This window comes from Ovis canadensis, chromosome 12 (genome assembly GCF_042477335.2).
Source record: "Ovis canadensis isolate MfBH-ARS-UI-01 breed Bighorn chromosome 12, ARS-UI_OviCan_v2, whole genome shotgun sequence".
In the NCBI taxonomy this organism is placed as follows: Eukaryota; Metazoa; Chordata; class Mammalia; order Artiodactyla; family Bovidae; genus Ovis; species Ovis canadensis.
Genome location: NC_091256.1, coordinates 14,079,633 through 14,100,542, shown reverse-complemented (window position 1 = coordinate 14,100,542; position 20,910 = coordinate 14,079,633). Strand labels below are relative to the sequence as shown.

General features: G+C 55.5%; 1 protein-coding gene across 2 annotated transcripts; it reads left to right on the top strand.

The window, feature by feature from the left end:
* Positions 1 to 368: 368 nt before the first annotated feature.
* On the top strand, positions 369 to 20,049 carry NUAK2 (NUAK family kinase 2). 2 transcript variants are annotated; one of them, XM_069544515.1, is made up of 7 exons: positions 369 to 721; positions 9,713 to 9,833; positions 12,814 to 12,965; positions 13,251 to 13,316; positions 15,179 to 15,298; positions 15,756 to 15,888; positions 16,679 to 20,049. In XM_069544515.1, the coding sequence occupies exons 1-7, from the start codon at positions 476 to 478 to the stop codon at positions 17,773 to 17,775; spliced, it is 1,935 nt and encodes a 644-aa protein (XP_069400616.1). In that variant the 5' UTR covers positions 369 to 475; the 3' UTR covers positions 17,776 to 20,049. The 2 variants fall into 2 exon arrangements, with proteins under 2 accessions (XP_069400616.1, XP_069400617.1); XM_069544516.1 differs by lacking the exon at positions 369 to 721 and adding an exon at positions 8,154 to 8,226.
* The last annotated feature ends 861 nt before the right edge of the window (positions 20,050 to 20,910 follow it).

Sequence of the window (20,910 nt, the reverse complement as noted above, 5' to 3'; positions counted from 1 at the left end):
TTTGCCTCTGGCTAACCGAGAACAGCGCGATGAAAGGACAACAGGTGGCTCTAGGCAGTACCAAGAGCCTCTGAGAGGCACAGAGCAATGTAGGGGCTCTCAAAGCGTCTGGGTCCCGGCAGCATCAACCCCAGCCCGCCCCGCCCCAACGGCCGCCCCAACGGCCGCCCCGCGCGCCCCTGCCGCTGCAAGGCACCCCCGGAGCCCGGGGGGCGGGGCTCCACTGTTACTCTCCCCGCAAAGCGCGGGGGGGAGCCAATGCCAGCGGCCCTGGTCACGCGTTCCGGGCGGCCCGGCCAATGGACGCCGGGGGGCGTGGTCCGCTGCGGGCTCGCGGCGTTTATAACCGCTTGCAGCTCCGCGCCGGCTCGCGAGCGCAGGTGCAAGCTTGGGTTCCCGGGCGTAAGCGGCTCAGGTGTCCGGGTCTTCGGTTCTGTTGAGCCGCCGACCCACTCCGCCCGCGCCGCCGTCTGGCATGGAGTCCTTGCCTTTCCCCCGGCGCCTCGGCCCTGCGCCCTCGGCCACTGCCGCGCTGGCCGCCGAGCTGGTCCGGCCCCTGGCCGACGGGCTTCTCAAGTCGCCCAAGCCCTTGATGAAGAAGCAGGCGGTGAAGCGGCACCACCACAAGCACAACCTGCGACACCGCTACGAGTTCCTGGAGACCCTGGGCAAGGGGACTTACGGGAAGGTGAAGAAGGCGCGGGAGAGCTCCGGGCGCCTGGTGAGTGCGGCGCCGGCCGGCGGGCTCCGGGCTCGGCCACGCCTGTGGAGGGACGGAGGGTGGGCCGGGGGCCAGCGCCCTGCTCGGTGGGGTTGCCTGCCTTCAGTCTCCATCTTCGTGTGTGTGTGTGTGTGTGGTGGTTTGTGCGTGCGTGCGCGCGCTGATGGTGTTTTCTATACATTTGTCCATGAGTATAGGGACAATGGTCGTGGACTTGAGAACCCGAGCAACTCTGGTCAGCAAGTGATGGTTTCCAAAGTGAGTCAGGGTGAGGAGGGTCCCTAGAGATGAGACTTCAGTGGAATTTTGTTTGTAACAGACTATCCAGTGGAGTAGCATGGAAGGAGGAAGTAGAAGGCACTTGATCTTAGCGGGGGTAGTGCGTATGTGTAGCCGACTGAATAAAGGGATGAGGAGTCCAGTTCCTCAGTTCAGTTCTGGGAGTTTGGCAGCCCAGGAGACGATGGAGACATCCCTCCCTCCTGAGGGGCGTTGGGTGGGTTTGACATTTAGGTCCTTGCCAGATCTGACATTCAATCAAAGTTTTATTATGATGTGTTTTTAACTCTGGTAAATGTGAAACCAGGCTCTGGTGAAAGATCCACTGTGCCCCAAGGTACCTTTGGATTTGGGGCCTTTTCAGGGACGTGTCCTGTTCATTTGGGACGTAGGTGTGTATAGCAGTAGTAATCTGTGGGTTGTTCAGTTGCTCAGTCATGTCGAACTCTTTTGTGACACTATTGACTGTATAGCCCACCAGGCTCCCCTTTCCATGGGATTGTCCAGGCAAGAATACTGGAATGGTTTGCCATTTCAGTCTCCAGGGAATTTTCCTGACCCAGGGATCAAACCCGCATGTCCTGCATTGCAGATGAATTCTTTACTGCCGAGTCACCGGGGGGAGTCCTTTAATGTGTGTCCTTATGTAGTTTATTTTCTCTGTACTTAGTTTCTCCTTTTGCAAAAATGAGGAAAATATGGGCTCCCTCAGAGTTTCTATGAGGATTGAATGAGGTACAAATATGAATTTAAATTGTTTCCTGACAATAGACCCCTCAATGAGAACTGATTTGGGAAGACTAGCCCTAAAAGGATGGCAAGTTTGCAGAAATTAACAGTGGTTCCCTAACTTGAGCTTAATGTACATTGGAATCACCTGGGTGCTTATTGAAGCACCTTCTCTGGTTCCGAACTGGGAGGATTTCATTCTGAAGATCTAGGATGGGGCCAAATAATCTGTATTTTTTTTTTTGCCACACTGTGCAGTATGTGGGATTGGGGATGAAACACGTGCCCCTACGGTGGAAGCACCGAGTCTTAACCCCTGAACCTCCAAAAAGGTCGAAAGTGAAAGTATTCGTGGTTTAGTCGTGTCTGACTCTTCGTGACCCCATGGACTTTAGCCTGCCAAGCTCCTCCGTCTGTGGGATTTTCCAGGCAAGAATACTGGAGTAGGTTGCCATTTCCTTCTCCAGGGGATATTCCCAACCCAGGGATCCAATCCAGGTCTCCCGCATTGCACGCAGACTCTTTACCATCTGAGCCACCAGACAAGTCCCTAAATAATCTGTATTTTAAGAAGCCTTTTAAAAACAGGTGGTTTAGGGATTGTTTTGCCAAATCCAGTTGGGTGCTGGTTATGAGATGTGCGTGTATGCACGGCCGTGGTTTGCCTATTGGCTATGGCAGCAAGTCACCTCCCTAGATTGTTTGCTTTTGCAGCCAGTAGCTGGTTTGAAATTCAGGAAGTCATTTCATTGGTGAAGGAGAGTGGATGCTGGGGAAAGGGAGTGGATTATGGCCCCATCAATAGAACCGAGTATGTTTTTCCTGCTGACGCCTGGCACAGTCCCCAGGTGCCCACTGCCAGGTTACAGCTATTGGGCAATCATGTACTTCCTGACTTTCCTTTTCTTTCTCTTTCTATAAAGTGTAATGGCCCAATAAGCCTCCAGGCTTGGGACTGCTGGACCCAGGCTTTGTTAGGGACTCAAGTGAAAAGTAGCTGCTTGTGGCTTGTGGCTCATACCTCTTGGGGGGCAGACTGGATTGGGGAGGAATGGGGTGGCCCAGAAACTGAGGCTGAAATTCAGAAACCCATTAAGCTCTTGACCTGGGTCACTGCGTGTGTATGCCGGTTGTGTGTATGTAAAAGAGAAAGAGAGAAATCATTGATTCTGGAATGAGATGAACCATCTTTCAGTTTGCAAACCTCAGTGGCTGTAGGCAGAGATTTCCGCTCTTATTACATCAGAACAGAGAATTCAAAGGTGCTCCCTGGCTTCATGTCTCTTGTCTCCAGGGAGCCGAGATAAGCAGGAATGGAACCTGCTCCCTGATCCATAGATCACCCTGTACTTCTGCTGGGAGTTTGCTCAGGGCCTCCAGCCTCCTTGGAGAGCAGCTCTACACGATGCTAAACTCTGGTTTCTCTAAATTCTGGGGAGGAATCCTCTTCTCCACTGCAACCCCACTCCTGCCTCTGCAGTGTCCTCCCTGAAGAAAGACTGACCTGGTGCCCCAGGAGAGGAGTGTGGGAGCAGCCCACGACCTCCCCCAAAATGAACCAAGGTCTTTGGGGAGGAGGGTCAGAGGAAAGCCTGCTGGGTGACTTCCGCCCCATTCCCAATTCCCAGCCTGTCTGATGGGATTCTCAGGGGCCCGATGGGATTGTCTGCAGGGAGGGGCAGGTGGGCAGGACTAAGGGCCACTCCAGGAGGACATTAAAAGAAAAATAAATATTTGCTCTGGATCTTCTAGCTCTGAGTGCATTCCTGGTATCCACATGACATTTCCTCCTGTGACTCTCCTAGCTCTCCTGACCTACGCCCTCCCCCAGGAAGAAAAGCACCTGCTGGGTGCCTGGAATGGTGGAGTCCACCACAGCTGTTAGGGTGATCTGCATAGAGTTCTTACCTGCACGAGCAGAGTGGAGTCCCAAGGGAGAGTGATCTGGGCCAGGGGAGCTTCTGTCTCATTTTTATATTGGATTGTTGCGTGGGATTTCAAAATGTTTGAACGCGACCGATATGGTCTGATCCCCTCATTGACAGATGGGGAAACTGAAGCCCAGGGAGGGCAGGTGACATGTCCCGGGGGTGGTTAGTGGCATGCTTGCAACATTGGCTCCTGACTTGACCACCCAGTGCGAGATGACCAGGCCTGAGTCTCTAACTGGGAGCTGGCTCTGGGCTGAGCCTGGGCTTGCCTCAGTTTGCTTTGTCATTCCAGCAGCTAGCTCTGACTGCCCTTCCCAGAGCTCCAGGCACACTGAGAGTGGGAAGAGTCTTCGGGAGCAAGCCCCACCCCCACATCCTCACTGCCTGCGCCCAGGGATCCTGAGTGGGTGAGCTATACTACATTCGAGGCTTTTGCTTTGTCAGGAAAACTGCTCCGCTCATCATCAAGGTGCAAGCATTCAAAATCCGGGCTCTGCTCCTTCCGAGCCGTGTGACCTCTGTGCGTCTCAGCTTCCTCATCTGTAAAGTGGGGATTGTGATAACTCCTGCCTCGTGGGGGTTCTCCTAGGGTTAAATGAGGTAATGTGCATGGTAGCTGACATGCGTGGTAGTGGTGTTCCCTAGCAGGGCTGGCTTTGTCACGGTCCTCCTCTCCCTCTCCTGGGGAAGGCAGAGTCCCTCCATCCTGGGTCTGTCCTGCCCTGAGGAAGAGAATGGCATGTGCTTCACTTCCCTAAGCCCTTTGGCCTCTGCCTTGTTCAGAGTCCCAGTCTCTCCTTTAGCCCCTGATCCAGAGAAGGGCTGCCACCGGGCCAGGTGCCAGAGGCCTCTTCTGAGTGATGCTGCCCTCCCAGCGCCTGCTGCACCTGCCTGCTCAGGGCAGAGAGAGAGACTTTGGCTGCAGGTGACTGCTGTTCCTGGGCTTTGGCCAAGCCGTGCAGGAGGGCTGGGTAGGGAAGCGCTTTGTCTGGCAGAGCGGGCTGGAGGGTGGCAAAGAAGGGGTGGGCACAGCATGGGATTTAGGGGAGGCAGCACCCCCTCTCCTCAGAACCCATTCCTGGTCCCTGCCGGGTTCTCTGGAAGGCTTGGTGGGATGGTGAGCCACCCCCAGGCCTCTCTCCACCCTGCCAGCCTAGCCCAGCTTCTCCTCTGTAATCTAAATGGGTCATCCTCCAGCTCTTCAACCTGCCTCCCAGAGGCAGCTGCTCCGTGAAAGGCCAAAAAGGAGTCAAAGATCTTGGCTCCAACTCTGGCTGATAGCTATGACCAGAGATGTCCAATTTGTACCCTCTCTCTTGTCATCTGCAGCCAGTACCTGTAGGTCATCTTTTTCTAAGATCTTTCTGCCATCCTCTCCTGAATGCATATTATTCTTGATCTGAGTTCCTATGGGGATTAGAAGGAGAGAAGGCAGTGTTTAACCAATTGATCTCAGCACCCATCTGTCCAACATGTTTGTTTATCTGTAAGTGGGTTGATGGTGGCTGGTGGTGTACAGCCCAGCCCAAGGCAGGGTGTGGGGTATTCCCTTCCCCAGGGGTTAGAGGCAGGCCAGAACATCTGTAAAGACCTTTTGTCTTCTGAGATGGTAGCTTCTTCTCACAGCAGCCCTCCATCTTGGACCCTGACAGCCTGGCCTTGTTGAGGAACCTGGGAAGAGCCACCTTTCTGGACTTCAGTGTTTGCATTTGCAAAATGGGATAGGGAATTGGCCATGCTGCCTTTCAGGCAGGCAGGGCCGCAGAGGCAAGAAAACCACTGGGCTGGTAGCAATAGGAATTTTGCTCAGGCAGGTTAACACGGTTATGGCATGGGGCCTCTGAATAAGCCCATTATAACAACCCTTGGCCAGCACCTTCCTGGCATGATAGCAGGTGACCCATTTCTGAAGAAGCTCATCAGAAAATGCTGGAGTTTAGAAGTGAGCTTAGAGATCCTAGTGTGCAAATTCACGAATAGTTCCTTTCCTTTCTTTCTGGTGTGTTCTCAAACCTTTCTGTCTGCCTGGAATGCCCTTGTTGTCCCCCTCCAAAAGCCTATGTGCCTTGGCTTGGTGAGCCCCACTGTTCCTCCAAGATCTAAAACGAAGCTTTCTCCCAGGGGTAATTGACCTTGCTCCTCCAGGCAAAGCTCTCCGGTGCTCTTGGAGCTCCCGGGTGGGCAGGGATCTCAATCATACTTGACTGGATCAAGGGCCTTGGTACAGGGACTGTCCAGTTTTTATCTGAATCCAGCACCTACTGCAGTGCCAGACATGTAGTAGGCGTTCAGCAAATGTTTGGAGAATAGATGCCCTTTTATTTTTCAGATGAGAACATTAGAACTAGCCAGACCAGTTAACCAGATCATTTAAATGACTTGTCTTGAGTTGCATAGCTCCAAAGGGGCAAATAAAGATTAGATACCTGGGCTCTTGGCGCCCCTCCACTGATCTAATGTTCACATTTATATTGTCATTATTGTGTTTCAGTTTCCTGGCCCTTCTGAGTAGGGTGGCCATGTAATATAACATCTCAGCCTGAATACTTCGGTGAGTAAGAAGGGCACTGTTAATTACATGGGATGAACCAGGATTGTCGGTACGCAGGTGGCTTTCCTGCCTCTGGGTGATCCATTCAGCGACTATCTTTCTCTTCCTTTAGTCTGGTCACTATATTTTAATTCTAGAGAGTGGTTCCTCAACTATCTTGCTCATAAGAACAAAGGTCTCTCAAAATGAGTTCTAGTAAACAAGGTTGACTCCACCCATGCCTCACAAAAAGGGCAGAAAATCTTATTTGGGCACTGGTCCCGTAGGTCCCAGGGATCAGCCCAATGATGTAACCAATAAATATTTATTTGTGATTTGTGTTCACCAGTAAACAGTTGAGTGTTTTCTGTATGCTGAGCTCCTTATAAGCCTGAGCTGTTGCTCTATCTTATATACTTTGACAGGCTCTCCAGCAGTTAGAGGCCTGTCTGGTGGGGCTAGGGTGGGTGGGGGAAGTGCCCCAGGCCCACCAGGGCAGTGACACATTGCTCTTCTTGTCTGTCACTTGCTTGAGGACTGGTGGTGGCTCGATGACGTAACCTGTTTCCTTCCTGGGAAGTGCCAGCCAAACTGTGGTCTCCTAAGACCTCGCATAGATAATGGGGCCAGAGCATGAGCTGGCAGGGGGATGGAGCTGTCCATTGAGGACGAACAATTCTGGTTTTAATTGTAGGCTTCCAGAATGGATTTCAGGGTTCAACTTGTGCACCCTGTATCCCCGCAGTGACTCCTCCTAGCACCCCTCAGGGCCCTTTCCTTTTCTGAGACCTCTCTTCTGTTAGGCCTGCCTTCTTTAGAGCTCTGAGCCCGCCTACAGTGATTTGCTTATTGCGCATGTCTGTGTGTGCACAGTTGTACACCTGAGATATGCCCAGGTTTTGCATATGTATCTTAAATTCTCAAATATTTGTTTCATTATCTAAGTATGTGATTTATATGTGATTTTCCTTTTACATAAATAGATTCAACTTATGGCCCTTTATCTGAAGAGCTCGAGGTATTACCTGATTTTTAAAACAAAGAATTTAAAGAGAGAAGAACGAGTCCATAATATCTCCCCTTCAGGGGGAGAAAAAGGGTATAGGAGAGGTGATCAGGAGCCAGGCTGCCGGTTGAAGCCTGTAGTTGGAGGAGGATTTAGGCCCCTTCCCCCGTCCCCACCCCCTGTCCAGTTCTAAGCTGGGGATTTTTCTGCTTCGCTCGCTCCTCGGGGTCATTTGGAGCGGGAGGGGTGGAGGGCGTGAGGAGACGCCCGGGGCGCAGCCGGCCCTGCAGCTGCAGCGGGGCCCCCGCGGGGCGCGGGCGGGAGGCGCCGAGGGGGCCGCCCCTCCCGCCGCCATTGGCCCCGCCCGCCGGCCGCCCCTCTCCCAGGCGCGCCGTCCCCGGCCCGTTGCTGGGGTGACCGGCCCGGGCATTGTGAGCGCCCCTTTGCCGGATCGCGGCGGTTCCGCATTCCTGGCTGAGGGGACACAGGCCCGCGGGCGCGTCAGAAGCAGGAAGCCTTTGTCTGCCCAGAGCCCGGGGAAGGCGTGGGCGGCCCCGCCCCCGGGCTCCTTTTTCCGGCTCCTTTGAACCTCGAGGGGCGGCAAACCCTCCTGGGGGATGAACCAGGGGCCGTTTTCCCCGGGTTTCTTACAACTCGCCAGGCTCCGGGGAAGGGGGGGGTCTTGTATCTGCCACCCGTGCGCTCGCAAAGACCTGTCGCAACGGCCCACGTCGGTGACGCCTCGCCCTCCCCCGCCCGGCCCCGGTGCCCGCCTTGCATCTCCGTGGCCCGTGGCGTTTATGCGGTCGTTTCACAGAGGCAGAGGAGGAGAGCGTGGCAGACATCCTCCTTAGTCCAGCCCGGTTCCCCGACTGCCCGCACTCCACGCGCGCGTTTCCTGTGTCGCTGCTCCGTGTGGCGGGACAGAGGCTGGGACCCCTCTGTGTGTAAGAGCTGTGCGTAAGCGGCTTCTTGGCAGTTCTTTCTCCATTTCCTCTGCCTCACTCCACCCTTCCTGAACCCACCGCAGGTACCAGCCAGAGTTTAATCCTTAAATGGCATGTTCACCTTTACAGACAAGGTAGCGAAGCCCAGGGGACTCTGTTTAACCGTCTGGTTGTTTGGTGCTGAGGGAGAGACCTTACTATTCACCTGGATTGAAAACGCTAGTACTTTTTTCATAACTTTTTTGAGTGATCTTTTTGTAAGCAGGGACTTCCCTGGTGGCTCAGACAGTAAAGCGTCTGCCTACAATGTGGGAGACCCGGGTTCAATCCCTGGGTCGGGAAGATCCCCTGGAGAAGGAAATGGCAACCCACTCCAGTACTCTTGCCTGGAGAATCCCACGGACGGAGGAACCTGGTGGGCTACAGTCCATGGGGTTGCACAGTGTCAGACACAACTGAGCGACTTCACTTTTTTATGTGGGGTAAGACATATAAAAGTTACCATTGTCATCATTTTAAGTGTACAATTCAGTACATTCACAGTGCTGTGCATGGTTACCACTATGCGTTTCTAAAACCTTTTCATCATCTCAAATGGAAGCTCAGTATCCACTAGGCAATAACTCTCCATCACCTCCGCACCCCCACCCCGGTAACCAGCCTCCTGCTCTCTGTGCAGTGCGTTTGTCTGTCCTGGTTACTCAGATAAGTAGAGGTGTGCAGCATTTGCCCCTGTGTGTCTGGCTTCTTTCACTGAGCATGCTTTCAGGGTTCGTCCGTGTTGGGCATGTATCGGTACTTCATTCTCCTTTGTGGCTGAATAATACTCCATTGTGTGAACATAGCATATTTTGTCTGATCAGTCATCGGTTAATGGGCCTTTGGGTTGTTTCCCACCTTTTAGCTAGAGACTGTAGCGAAGTAGAGGGCTGAGGTGGAAAAAGTATCAGGTGGAAAAAGTATCAGACGTGGGTCAACAGTGCAAGCCAGTCTGTGCCAGTGAGTGCCTGTGTGATGTTGAACAGGAAGGAAACAGCCTCTCTAGGAGCGCGCTTCCTCACCTGGAAATGGGGATGGTGGTGCTTTCCGCGCCTGCCTCTCAGGCTGGTTGAGGCCAGTTCATTGTCAGCTGCAACAAATGGCTATTCAGTGCCTACTGCGTGCCAGGCACCGTGCTCGCCACCCAGAGGGGAGCAGAAGAGGCCCAGTCCTTTTCTCGTGGCGGACCAAGATAAATTTGCTTTGAACCACGAAGCGTCGGCCTTACAAGTACAGGTTGTTACCTACCGTCTTCACCTATCCATACTCTGAGTGAGGTCATCGGCTTATCCTCATTCCTACTACATAAACCGTACCCAACCCAGGCAAGAATCTTTGCCAGAGAAGGTTCTCTCTAGCCTCTCTGCTGCCTGCCCCAGTGAAGGGTAGAGAGGCTTCTCTGGGTGCAACCTATGGCCTTTGTAGCAGCGGGAGGCAGATCACCAGGGTCAGGGCTCCCCCAGAGTGTCCTCAGGGATGCCTTTGCCTGCCAGGCCTTCCTCCTCACTCTCCTGCACCCTCTGCTCCCAGGTGGCCATCAAGTCAATCCGGAAAGACAAAGTCAAAGATGAGCAAGATCTGATGCACATTCGGCGCGAGATTGAGATCATGTCATCGCTCAGCCACCCCCACATCATTGCCATCCACGAAGGTACAGAGGCAGGGCACTGAAGCGGAGAGAGTGTGTGCGTGCGGAGAGAGTGTGTGCGTGCGGAGAGTGTGTGTGCGTGCGGAGAGTGTGTGTGCGTGCGGAGAGAGTGTGTGCGTGCGGAGAGTGTGTGTGCGTGCGGAGAGAGTGTGTGCGTGCGGAGAGTGTGTGTGCGTGCGGAGAGTGTGTGCGTGCAGAGAGTGTGTGCGTGCAGAGAGTGTGTGTGCGTGCGGAGAGTGTGTGTGCGTGCGGAGAGTGTGTGCGTGCGGAGTGTGTGTGCGCGTGCGCGTGCGGAGTGTGTGTGTGCGCGTGCAGAGAGAGTGTGTGCGTGTGGAGAGTGTGCGTGCGGAGAGTGTGTGTGCGTGCGGAGAGTGTGTGCGTGCGGAGAGTGTGTGCGTGCGGAGTGTGTGTGTGCGTGCGGAGAGAGTGTGTGCGTGCGGAGAGTGTGTGTGCGTGCGGAGAGAGTGTGTGCGTGCGGAGAGTGTGTGTGCGTGCGGAGAGTGTGTGTGCGTGCGGAGAGAGTGTGTGCGTGCGGAGAGTGTGTGTGCGTGCGGAGAGTGTGTGCGTGCGGAGAGAGTGTGTGCGTGCGGAGAGAGTGTGTGCGTGCGGAGAGTGTGTGTGCGTGCGGAGAGAGTGTGTGCGTGCGGAGAGTGTGTGTGCGTGCGGAGAGTGTGTGCGTGCGGAGAGTGTGTGTGCGTGCGGAGAGAGTGTGTGCGTGCGCACGCGCGGTCGGAACAGATGACACACAGGAGTAGAAAAGGGCATGGGCTTTAGGCTTGGGCAGGAGCTGGATTTGAAACCCAGCTGCATGACCTTGAGCAAGTAATTTAATGTAGCCTCTGGGTCTCAGTTCCTCTTCTGTAAAATGAGATAATCTCACCTACGTCACAAGGTTGTTGCAAAGATCAAATTTAATGTCACCAAGTACTCGGCTCAGGAGAGGAACTCCACAGATTGTAGGCATTTTTGTTCTTAGGTTTCCCATACTTAAACACTGCCTCCCCAAACCCACTGAGAGCCTTGGCACTGTGGGGGTAGCTGAAGCATACGGAGACCTGCGCCTGTCTCAGGCGTGTGGGTGCTCTCTTTCTTTGTACGTCTCAAGAGCCAGGCCTCCTGTCCTCTGAATCATTCCCACCGTGAGGCCGGTTCCTACCCGTCCTCGTATCTCGCAGCCTCCTCTTGTACTGACATCAGTGCTGGCTTCCCACCCTAGCTACCCTGCTCCCTGTGACCCAGACAACAAAGTGAGCGAGAGATGGTGATGCGGGAAAGACAGGGAACGGCCTCCACACACTCCTGTCTCCTGGCAGCCTCTACATAATATCAGTTAGGCAGGAAGCGAGGAATGGCAGGAGCAGCAGGAGGGAGGAAGGGAGCCTGAGACTTTGCTCTCAGCCTGAATATTCCTGATGGGAGGAAGAGAGGTCTCCTCTCTCACGTTCTGTTTAGAAGAAGGCTTAAGAGCAGAACCACCGCCATGGTCCCCTGGCCTGACCCCGTCCCATGAGGAACCCAAGCAAGCGGCTGAGAAGGCTAGTGGTTATCTCTGCAGGGTTGTAGAGACCCACAGGGTTGGAGTCTCTAGGCAGGCCCCAGCAGTCTGGGCCACGGTGCTCTCCTGGGAAAAAGCACAGTCTTCCTGGCCAGATACCCAACTGCTTGGGAGCTCGGACTCTCCCTAAGAGTAGCCTCCTCTCTCAACTCCTTCTCCCAGGCTAGACAGGAATCGCTCTGGGGTTGACTGAGCAAGCCAGACTCATAGGACCCGCTTGACACGAAGATGCAATATCACGGACATACATGTTTTGACACACACCCAGCTGAAGGGCCAGTTTGATGAACCAGCCGTTCCCTGCTTTTCCAGGAGAACAGACGAGGCCTGTGGGGGCAAGCGGGCCCCTCCCACACGTGGAGATGAGCCAGCTGAAACAGGCTGACCGCCAGGAGCCCAGCGAGTCAATTAATTATCAGATGTTTATTGATTGTTTCTGTGTACAAGGCCCAAGCCTGAATACTCTGGACGGGAAATCAAAGAAGTTCAGAGTGATGAGTGTCTCAGCTCTCCATGGATTACAAACCACTTTCATATGCTTTTATCGCTCTTCTGATCTTCTGAGTATTATTTTTCAAGTTTATGCATGAGGATGCTAATAATAAAGGCAATGGCACCCCACTCCGGTACTCTTGCCTGGAAAATCCCATGGACAGAGGAGCCTGGTGGGCTGTAGTCCATGGGGTCGCTAAGAGTTGGATACGACTGAGCAACTTCACTTTCACTTTTCACTTTCATGCATTGGAGAAGGAAATGGCAACCCACTCCAGTGTTCTTGCCTGGAGAGTCCCAGGGATGGTGGAGCCTGGTTGGCTGCCATCTATGGGGTTGCACAGAGTCAGACACGACTGAAGTGACTTAGCAGCTTAGCAACCATCTATTGAGTGCTTGCTTGCTTGTCAGGCTCCACACCAGCTCGCTCAGCCAGCCTGAGAGCTGTCACTTGTTTTTATCTTATTTCTCGCCCCAGCCCTGTGAAATTGCTGTCATTATCCCTCTTCATATGAGGAAACTGAGGCGCACTGATTGAATGACTTGCCATGGTCACCCAGCTAGTAAGTGATGGGGCCAGGATTTGAATCCCAAACCTATGTCCTTACTGAGGTGTCTGGAACAGATTTGCTGAAGGTCACCAGACAAAAAAGTACTGAGTTCTGAACCAGGGAGCCTGACTTTTCATTCTTATCCAGCGATGTCTCAGAATTTGTAGGGTAGGTTTAAGAATGCTCAGAAGCCTGAACTTCCAAGGAGAGGGAAGTGAGCCAGTCCTCTTGGCCTGAACTCACTGCTACTGGGAGGTGCTGGGAGCATCGGCGGGCAGCATCCTGCCCCCTTGCAGTTGTCCGGTTTGGGGCCGGGAGGAGGGTGTGACCCGTGGTGGGAGCGTGCCCCCCGCAGGGCCTGACTCTGTGCCTCGCGCTGCCCCAGTGTTTGAGAACAGCAGCAGGATCGTGATCGTCATGGAGTACGCCAGCCGGGGTGACCTGTATGACTACATCAGCGGGCGGCAGCGGCTCAGCGAGCGTGAGGCCAGGCACTTCTTCCGGCAAATCGTCTCCGCCGTGCACTACTGCCACCAGGTGGGCGGGCCCTGGGCCCGGGGGCTGGCTTTCCCAGAGAGGTCCCGAGACTTGCCAGGACCACACAGGGAGCGAGAAACAAAGGCGAGATGGGAGTGTTGGCGCATCTGGCTTCAAGTCTCTTGGCTGGGGTTGGAAGGACCCATGGTTTGTTGTACCGGTGAAGCTGGGCTCCCTGCCTGTCTGTGCTTACCCCACCTTTCATGCTTCCTCACTGTCCAGACTAGGTCTTCATGTCCGTCTCCCCTCATGGCCTTCCCCTGACCCCTGCCCTCCCTCTTTCAGAACGGGGTTGTCCACCGGGATCTCAAACTGGAGAATATCCTCTTAGATGCCAATGGAAATATCAAGGTGAGCCTCACTTCTTGTTTAAAACTGCCCCCCACCCCTCCCCAGATCGTCTGCACTGGCCCCACCTAAGCATCTTTTAGTCTCCAGGAGGTTCCAGGAGGAGTTGAGTCCCGGTAAGGACTCAGCCACCCTCCATTTCAGCACTTCCTTCTGTGGGTTGAAGACTGAGGCCTCATGATAAGGCGTGTCTTACCCAAGGGCCCATGGCTAGCAAGGTCAGCTGGAACCAGTCTTCTAACCCCCTCAACGTCACAAGGTTGAAGGAGTCCAGATCTAGGGTCGGTTGCTGCTCACAGCCTTGGGACTGGCAGGGGGAGGCCGTGGCCTGCGTGTTTCCCACCTGCACGTGTGCACAGAGATGCAGGCACACATACGCACGCACGCGTTGCACTTTAATCTGCTGCCATGAAGGAGCCCTTTGCACCCTTCACCACAGCAGGCACTCCCGCACCAGCCTCCTGCCTCCTGCTGCTGCTGAATCCCCATGGCTAGGTAGTTAAATTTAGGTCTGAGAAGTTCGTGTTGACGTGATAAGCTCGGATCTCAGGGCTGGAAGGGGCAGACAGCAAGAGCCGGCCCTGAAGACACCTGGGAGGGCTCTGACTCTGCACTCGGACCCTCCGCAGAATCTTCCCGAACCCAGGTCACAGCCTCTTCCCCAGTGGCCCCTGACCTGTGCCCTGAGGTGCCCTGAGTTCATTCTCCTTTCCAATTCCCGGAGTAGGTGGGGCTCGCTTTGATGCTAACCAGGGAGGGGGAGGCCAGAGCCAGTAAATGCACACAGTCCAGGCAGGCATGAACTTTCCCATCTGTACCAGTCATCTGCCTTGTTATGGGCGTCAATAGGTAACTGCTTGATAAGAGGCCAATAAAACCCATAAAAGAAGGAGTTCATAAACAGCTCCTCCCCACCCTGGACACACGTGACCCTCTGCTAGGGAGGAAGGCTAGGAGCGAGAGGGCATAGGTCTCAGCCTCTGTCTGAGGAGAGCTGAGGGAAGGGTCTCTCTAAGGAGCGAGAAGATGGGCTTGGGGGCCCTCAAACCCCCAGTATCCGAGGGCTCAGGAGGCCCTTCCTGTAAGAAGATTGCGTCTCCTGGGCCATAATGATGGCCCTGATCTCTGCTCTGCCTTCCCTGTGGCTTCTCAGATCTCCTGGGCTGACCCCAGTCCCACCACCACTTTCCTACCTAGATGTGGGCCAAGATGAGCCCTTTGCTGGGAAGGCAACCCAAGCCCATAGGTAACTGTGTTCTGAAGTCCTTGGCACTGATATGAGACATTGTCTCTCCCCCTCCAAGTGAGAGCCGTCCTTCAGCCATTAAGTGGCCACTAGTCCCATCCATGGGCCGCAGCTGGGCAAGGAGCCACAGAAGGGGTCGGGGCAGGTGGTCCACGTGGGGAGCATATGGACATGGCAGCGTGGGGAGACGGAACTGACAAGCAGGGCCCCCTGTGAGCCATTGGAAACCGTACGGCTTTATGGAAGAGGAGACCTCAGGGCAGTGGAAGGCTTCCGGGGGAGGTGGGCTCTCTGGGTTGGTAGGGTGTGTGTAGGCCGAGTGAGCGTCCCTGGAGTGGAGAGCAGGCTGAGCAAGGGCCTGGGGAACAGTGAGGACTCTGGAGCTGCCCTTACCTCTGCCCAGGCACACCTCGTAGACACAGCCTCTGAAGGGCGCTTTCTTCCAGGGCCTGAGCTGTGTTGGTAGTGCCCAGTGTGGGGTAGAGGCTATGGGCACCCTTTCCTCCTGCCAGGGCCTGTGTTTCCTCAGGGTCTGGAGAGGGGCAGACCAGGAGCTACAAAACAGTCCAGGCCCCTAACCCTAACCCTAACCCTGTCTGTGTCTGACCCAATCCTACAGATCGCTGACTTTGGCCTCTCCAACCTCTACCACCAAGGCAAGTTCCTGCAGACGTTCTGCGGGAGCCCCCTCTACGCCTCGCCGGAGATCGTCAATGGAAAGCCCTACACAGGACCAGAGGTGAGCACCTGGCCTCCTAATCTCTTGGCTTAGACCTTGAGAGAGGGATGAGCTGGTTTTCTAATGATTCCCTTTCTCAGATTGCAAGACTCACTTCCCCACCAAAGCAGTGCCTAGCCAGTTCTGTAGCTGGGAGTAGCAAAACTGGCATGAGCGCTCAAGTCCTCTGACCTCTGACCCCTGACCCCTGACAGCGTGGCTCTGTGCCCCACACCTTCTGCATTCCTGTTGCCTTTCCTAGCCCCCGGCCAGCCTCCCCAAGCAGAGGCAGGTGACGCCTCCCTCCATGACTTCCAGTCCCTTCTACAGTATGGCCCTCTTTGCCCCTGGGTACTAGAAGGAGGTGGTCCCTGGATGCTCTGGGCTCTGGGTTCCCCCTCATGGGTACTGAAGGCGAGCCTGGAGCCATTTGCCCTGCGGCATGAGGACCTCCTGGCTGACCCCGTCTCTCCCTCAGGTGGACAGCTGGTCCCTGGGCGTTCTCCTCTACATCCTGGTGCATGGCTCCATGCCCTTTGATGGGCAGGACCACAAGACACTGGTGAAACAGATCAGCAACGGGGCCTACCAGCAGCCTCCTAAACCCTCTGGTGAGTGAGGGATGTGGGCATTCTCATCCAGACCCTGGGTGTCCTTTGCTAATTCCTGATGCAGGAATTAAACAGTGACGTAAAGTGAAGCTTCCCTGGTGGCTCAGACTGTAAAGAATTTGCCTGCAAAGCTGGAGACTGGGGTTCAATCCCCGGGTCTGAAAGATCCCCCCGAGAAGAGAACGGCAGCCCACTGCAGTATTCTTGCCTGGAGAATTCCGTGGACTGAGGGGATTGTCTGCAGTTGCAGCCTGGTGGGCTACAGTCCATGGGGTTGCAAAGAGTCAGACATGACTGAGCGATTTTCGCTTTCACTAAGTGAAGACGGCAACCCAGTGTAGCTGCTCTCATCTCCCTGCCTCCTGTGTCTGTGACCTGCAAGGAAGGAAGGGCTAAATCTTCCTTTATGGGCATGCTTATTTGGGAAGTGCTTCCTAAAGCCTAGTCTAGATCCTCTCTGCCACAGTTGTCTCATTGCCTACTGCGTTTGTCCTTAGAAATCTTGTCCTTTCATGTACAATGTGTAAGGTGAGAAGAAGGGTGTGAGGACCTTGGTTTACTCTTGAGCAGCATAGCCTCCACCCCCAGAGGCCTGCATTTCACTGGAGCAAAGGAGCAGACCTGTAAACAGGGCTGTGGTCCTGCGGTTCTGGAGACTGGGGAGCCTGCCTGGGGGCACAGCTGACCTGGGAGGGAGCCCCGTCTTAGCATCCATGGGGTGAGCCAGAAGGGATGCTGTGGGTGCCCGAGCTTGTGGCTACGGAGCTGAAGCCTCTCTCTCCCCTTCTAGATGCCTGTGGCCTAATCCGGTGGCTACTGATGGTGAACCCTACCCGCCGGGCCACCCTGGAGGACGTGGCCAGCCACTGGTGGGTCAACTGGGGCTACACCACCCGTGTCGGGGAGCAGGGGGCCCTGAACGAGGGCGGGCACCCCAGCAGCGACCCCGGCCGGACCTCCGTGGCTCAGTGGCTGTGGCGCTCCTCCCGACCCCTCCTGGAGAACGGCGCCAAGGTCTGCAGCTTCTTGAAGCAGCAGGCGCCGGGCGGCAGGGCCCTCGCCCCTGGCCTGGAGCGCCAGCACTCGCTCAAGAAGTCCCGCAAGGAGAACGCCATGGCCCAGACCTTCCAGGGGGCCCCGGCCACTGATGCCTCCCCTCGCCCTGGGAAGGGTGGCCTCAAGCTGCCGAAAGGCATTCTCAAGAAGAAGACATCAAATCCCGCAGAGGGGGCAATGCAGGGCCCTGAGCCCGGCCCCAGCCCCGCCAACCCAGGCCAGGCTGGCCCGCCGCTCCCCAAGAAGGGCATCCTCAAGAAGGCACGCCAGCGGGAGTCCGGCTACTACTCCTCGCCTGAGCCCAGCGAGTCTGGGGAGCTCTTGGATGCCGGGGACGTGTTTGTGAGTGGGGATACGGATGCCGGGAACGTGTTTGTGAGTGGGGATACCATGGAGCACAAGCCCCCTCCAGCCTCGGGGCGGCTGCCGCATCGCAAGGGTATTCTCAAACACAATGGCAAGTTCTCGCACGCGGCCCTGGAGCACACAGCGCCCACCACCTTCGGCTCTTTGGATGAACTGGCCTCCCCACGCCCTCCAGCCCAGGCCAGCCACCCCTCGGGGGCTGTGAGTGAGGATAGCATCCTGTCCTCTGAGTCCTTCGACCAGCTGGACTTGCCCGAACGGCTCCCCGAGCCCCCTCTGCGGGGCTCTGTGTCTGTGGACAACCTCATGGGGCTGGATGCACCCCCATTGGAGGGCCCCGGAAGCCGAGGCCTGAGGCGCTGGAGGCAGGACCCCCTGGGGACTAGCTGCTTTTCTCTGCTGGACTGCCCGGAGGGGACAGAGGGCGGCCAGCAGGGACTGAGGGTCTGCTCGGAGCTCAGCTGAAGAGGGGGTATTGCCCATGCGGGAAGGCTCTGAGATGCAGCTGAATGCACCCTAAGGGGGAGACTGCCTTCTTCCCTGCCTCCCAGGACCCACATCCCAGCCCAGAAGGCTGAGGTGGTTTCAGTTGAGCCATGGGGAGGGCTGAATGTGGGCAGTGGGCAAGTGAAGTGTGTTGAGGGTTCAATGTCTTCAGCCCCGTGGAACCAAGAAGGTAGCTCTAGAGGGGAAATGAGTACAGAGAAGCAGTGAGGAAGGCCCGTGGCTGAGTCTAGGTTGCCTGTTAATTTCCAGGTTGCCTTGCCCACTGCCCCCTCTGAGAGGGTCGATGCCTTCTTCTTGAGGATGCCTTTGGCAGCTTGAGGCCACCCTTACCAGGGCGAGGGGCGGCGTCCCCCTGGAGGGTCTGGGCTGTGTAGTTCTTACTCTTGGACTTCTTAAACAAAGGCTGGTGCCGCAGCCACTGGGCCACAGAGGCCTGGCCAGGGTCTCTGCCGGCTGCCCGCCCGTGTGCGGGTACAGTGTAGCCTGTGCCCTCTCCATAGCAGGGCCACAGAGAGCTGGAAAGAGCACTGTATCAGTGCCTAGCTCCTGTAAAGAGTAAGTTTGTGTGTGATGCCGTCCTGCCAAGGTGTTCTTCATTCACGCACACATTCCCATTTCCACCAACTGTTGCAGGAAGGGGGACCCCTTCCAGGGCCTGCAACTGGGCTCTTGTCTACCACTCAGAAATGAATTGTCCAAGGAGACACATGTGCTGACAAAGCAAGAGATTTTATTGGGAAAGGGCGCCCGGGTGGAGAGCAGGAGGGTAAGGGAACCCAGGAGAGCTGCTCTGCCACGTGGCTCGCAGTCTCGGGTTTTATGGTGATGGGGTTAGTTTCTGGGTTGCCCTTAGCCAATCATTCTGACTCAGAGTCCTTCCTGGTGGTGCATGCCTTGTTCAGCCAAGATGGATGCCAGAGAGAAGGGTTCTGGGAGGTGGTGGGACAGGTGGTGTCTCCTTTTGACCTTTCCTGAACTCTGCCAGTTGGTGGAGGCTTATTAGTTCCATGTTCCTTACCGGGATCTCCTGTGAAACAACTCGTGCAGACGGTTACTATGGTGCCTGGCCAGGGTGGGCGGTTTCAGTCAGTGTGCTTCTGCTAAGAGAACCACTCAAACTGGAATGTGGCCCTCCCCGCTAGTTTTCCCGGGGGTGTCTTGGGAATGGTCTCCTAGAGTGTGCCCTTCCATACTTACCTGAGCAGTAAAAGAACACAGCCTCTGTTTCCTCAGAGGTTCTCTCCCCTTTCCCATCCTCCAAACTTGGAAAGTGGGAGTGAAAATCGCTCGGTCGTGTCTGACTCTTTACAGCCCCACGGCTGTACCCACCAGGCTGCAATTGCAGACAGTTCCCTCAGTCCATGGAATTCTCCAGGCAAGAATACTGCAGTGGGCTGCCGTTCTCTTCTCGGGGGGATCTTTCCCACTCTCCAGCTCTGCAGGCAAATCCTTTACAGTCTGAGCCACCAGGGAAGCTTCACTTTACGTCACTGTTTAATTCCTGCATCAGGAATTAGCAAAGGACACCCAGGGTCTGGATGAGAATGCCCACATCCCTCACTCACTAGAGGGTTTAGGAGGCTGCTGGTAGGCCCCGTTGCTGATCTGTTTCACCAGCGTCTCGTGGTCATACACCAGGATGTAGAGGAGAACGCCCAGGGACCAGCTGTCCACCTGAGGGAGAGACGGGGTCAGCCCGGAGGTCCTCATGCCGTAGGGCGAATGGAGTCGCTGCTATGGATCTAAAAGACTTGAAAAAGCTCAGGCTGCTAATGGACTTCATCTCAAGGGGCTCAGAGTCCCCCGGACCCCACTTTGGACCTCAAGGACTCTGAACTTCTCCAGCCTCCATGCTGCTCCTGCTATTGAGAATGGATGTATCTGTTTCTCCGGGCCTTTAGGGCCCTAGAAAGTCCTTATTTATTTTAATGTTTTCAGCTCTGTGTTTTTAAAAGAGCGAATCTTACTATTTTCAATACTGTGAATGCTATGCTCTGGGGAATTCCACTGTGACATCAGGTTTTGTGTACAGGGAGGTATTAGTGCAGAGCTTCCCTGCTGATCACAGGCGGGGGTGGGGATCTTTTGTAAGCCTACGTGCCCCATCGCACTCTCTGGGAGGGGTCTCTGGCTCCTCGCTCCATGCCCTGACTCTGTCTACCTGATGGTCCCTCTTCCCTCCTGTGACCAGAAAGAACCACCCCATTAAAAATGAGAACGGTGATTGGAAAACAGCTTCAGTCATTCTGTTTGGGTAGTGGGACACAGACCTTTGAGTTTTCTCCTAACACACACTTCCTTGGACTCTCTGGGGTGAAAAATGGAGACCCTGCTTAATGAAAGCAAAACACACAGCAAAAACCCGGCTCTTAGCTCCAAAAGACTCCCAGGCATACCTCCATCAGCACTTCTGCCCTTGTAAGCACACAGGGGAGAGAGCCCTGGGCTGAGGGTCCCAACTTGCCCTTTCTGCCTTTAGCACTGAAGAACTGGGTTTGTCCAGTTATATAGCCCGCCCTTCCCTCCCCCATCCAGCTCTGTCCCTGGCTGCTGGAAGGCACCCCGCCACCTTTATCCTCTCCTTCCAAAGAAATCCTTTTCCCGCTAGTGCAGGGCAGCTTCTCACTCTTGCACCCAACCGCCTGGCTCCTGGAGGATGTAAAGAATGCCTGGAATGCCCCCCTCGTGGGCCAGCCCTCTCCACCCCCTGCAGAGCATTCCCCAGACGCCGGTTCCATTGAGAAACTCCCAGGCTCGGAGGGCAGGATGAAAGGGAGGATAAGCACAAAGTGCAGGCCAGCAACCGGCTGGCTCCGGCTCCAAGCAGACGCCCTCCCCCATGCCTTATCCGCCTCTGCTGTGCACAGGCCCCCAAACAGCCCCAGTCGTGGCCAGCTGCAGCTGCCTGCTCCACACACACCTGCCCTCCCACCAGCCTGCAGTGCCTGCTGGCATGGGGCACCTGCCCTTTCCTCCCCTTCCCTGCTTGTGTGAAGCTGGCAAAGTTGCTGAGTCTGGGAAAGAAGTGAGGAGGCCAGGTAACTGTGGGGTCAGGATGGGAGAGGAAGCAAACTGTTCAGGCTGCGAATGGGA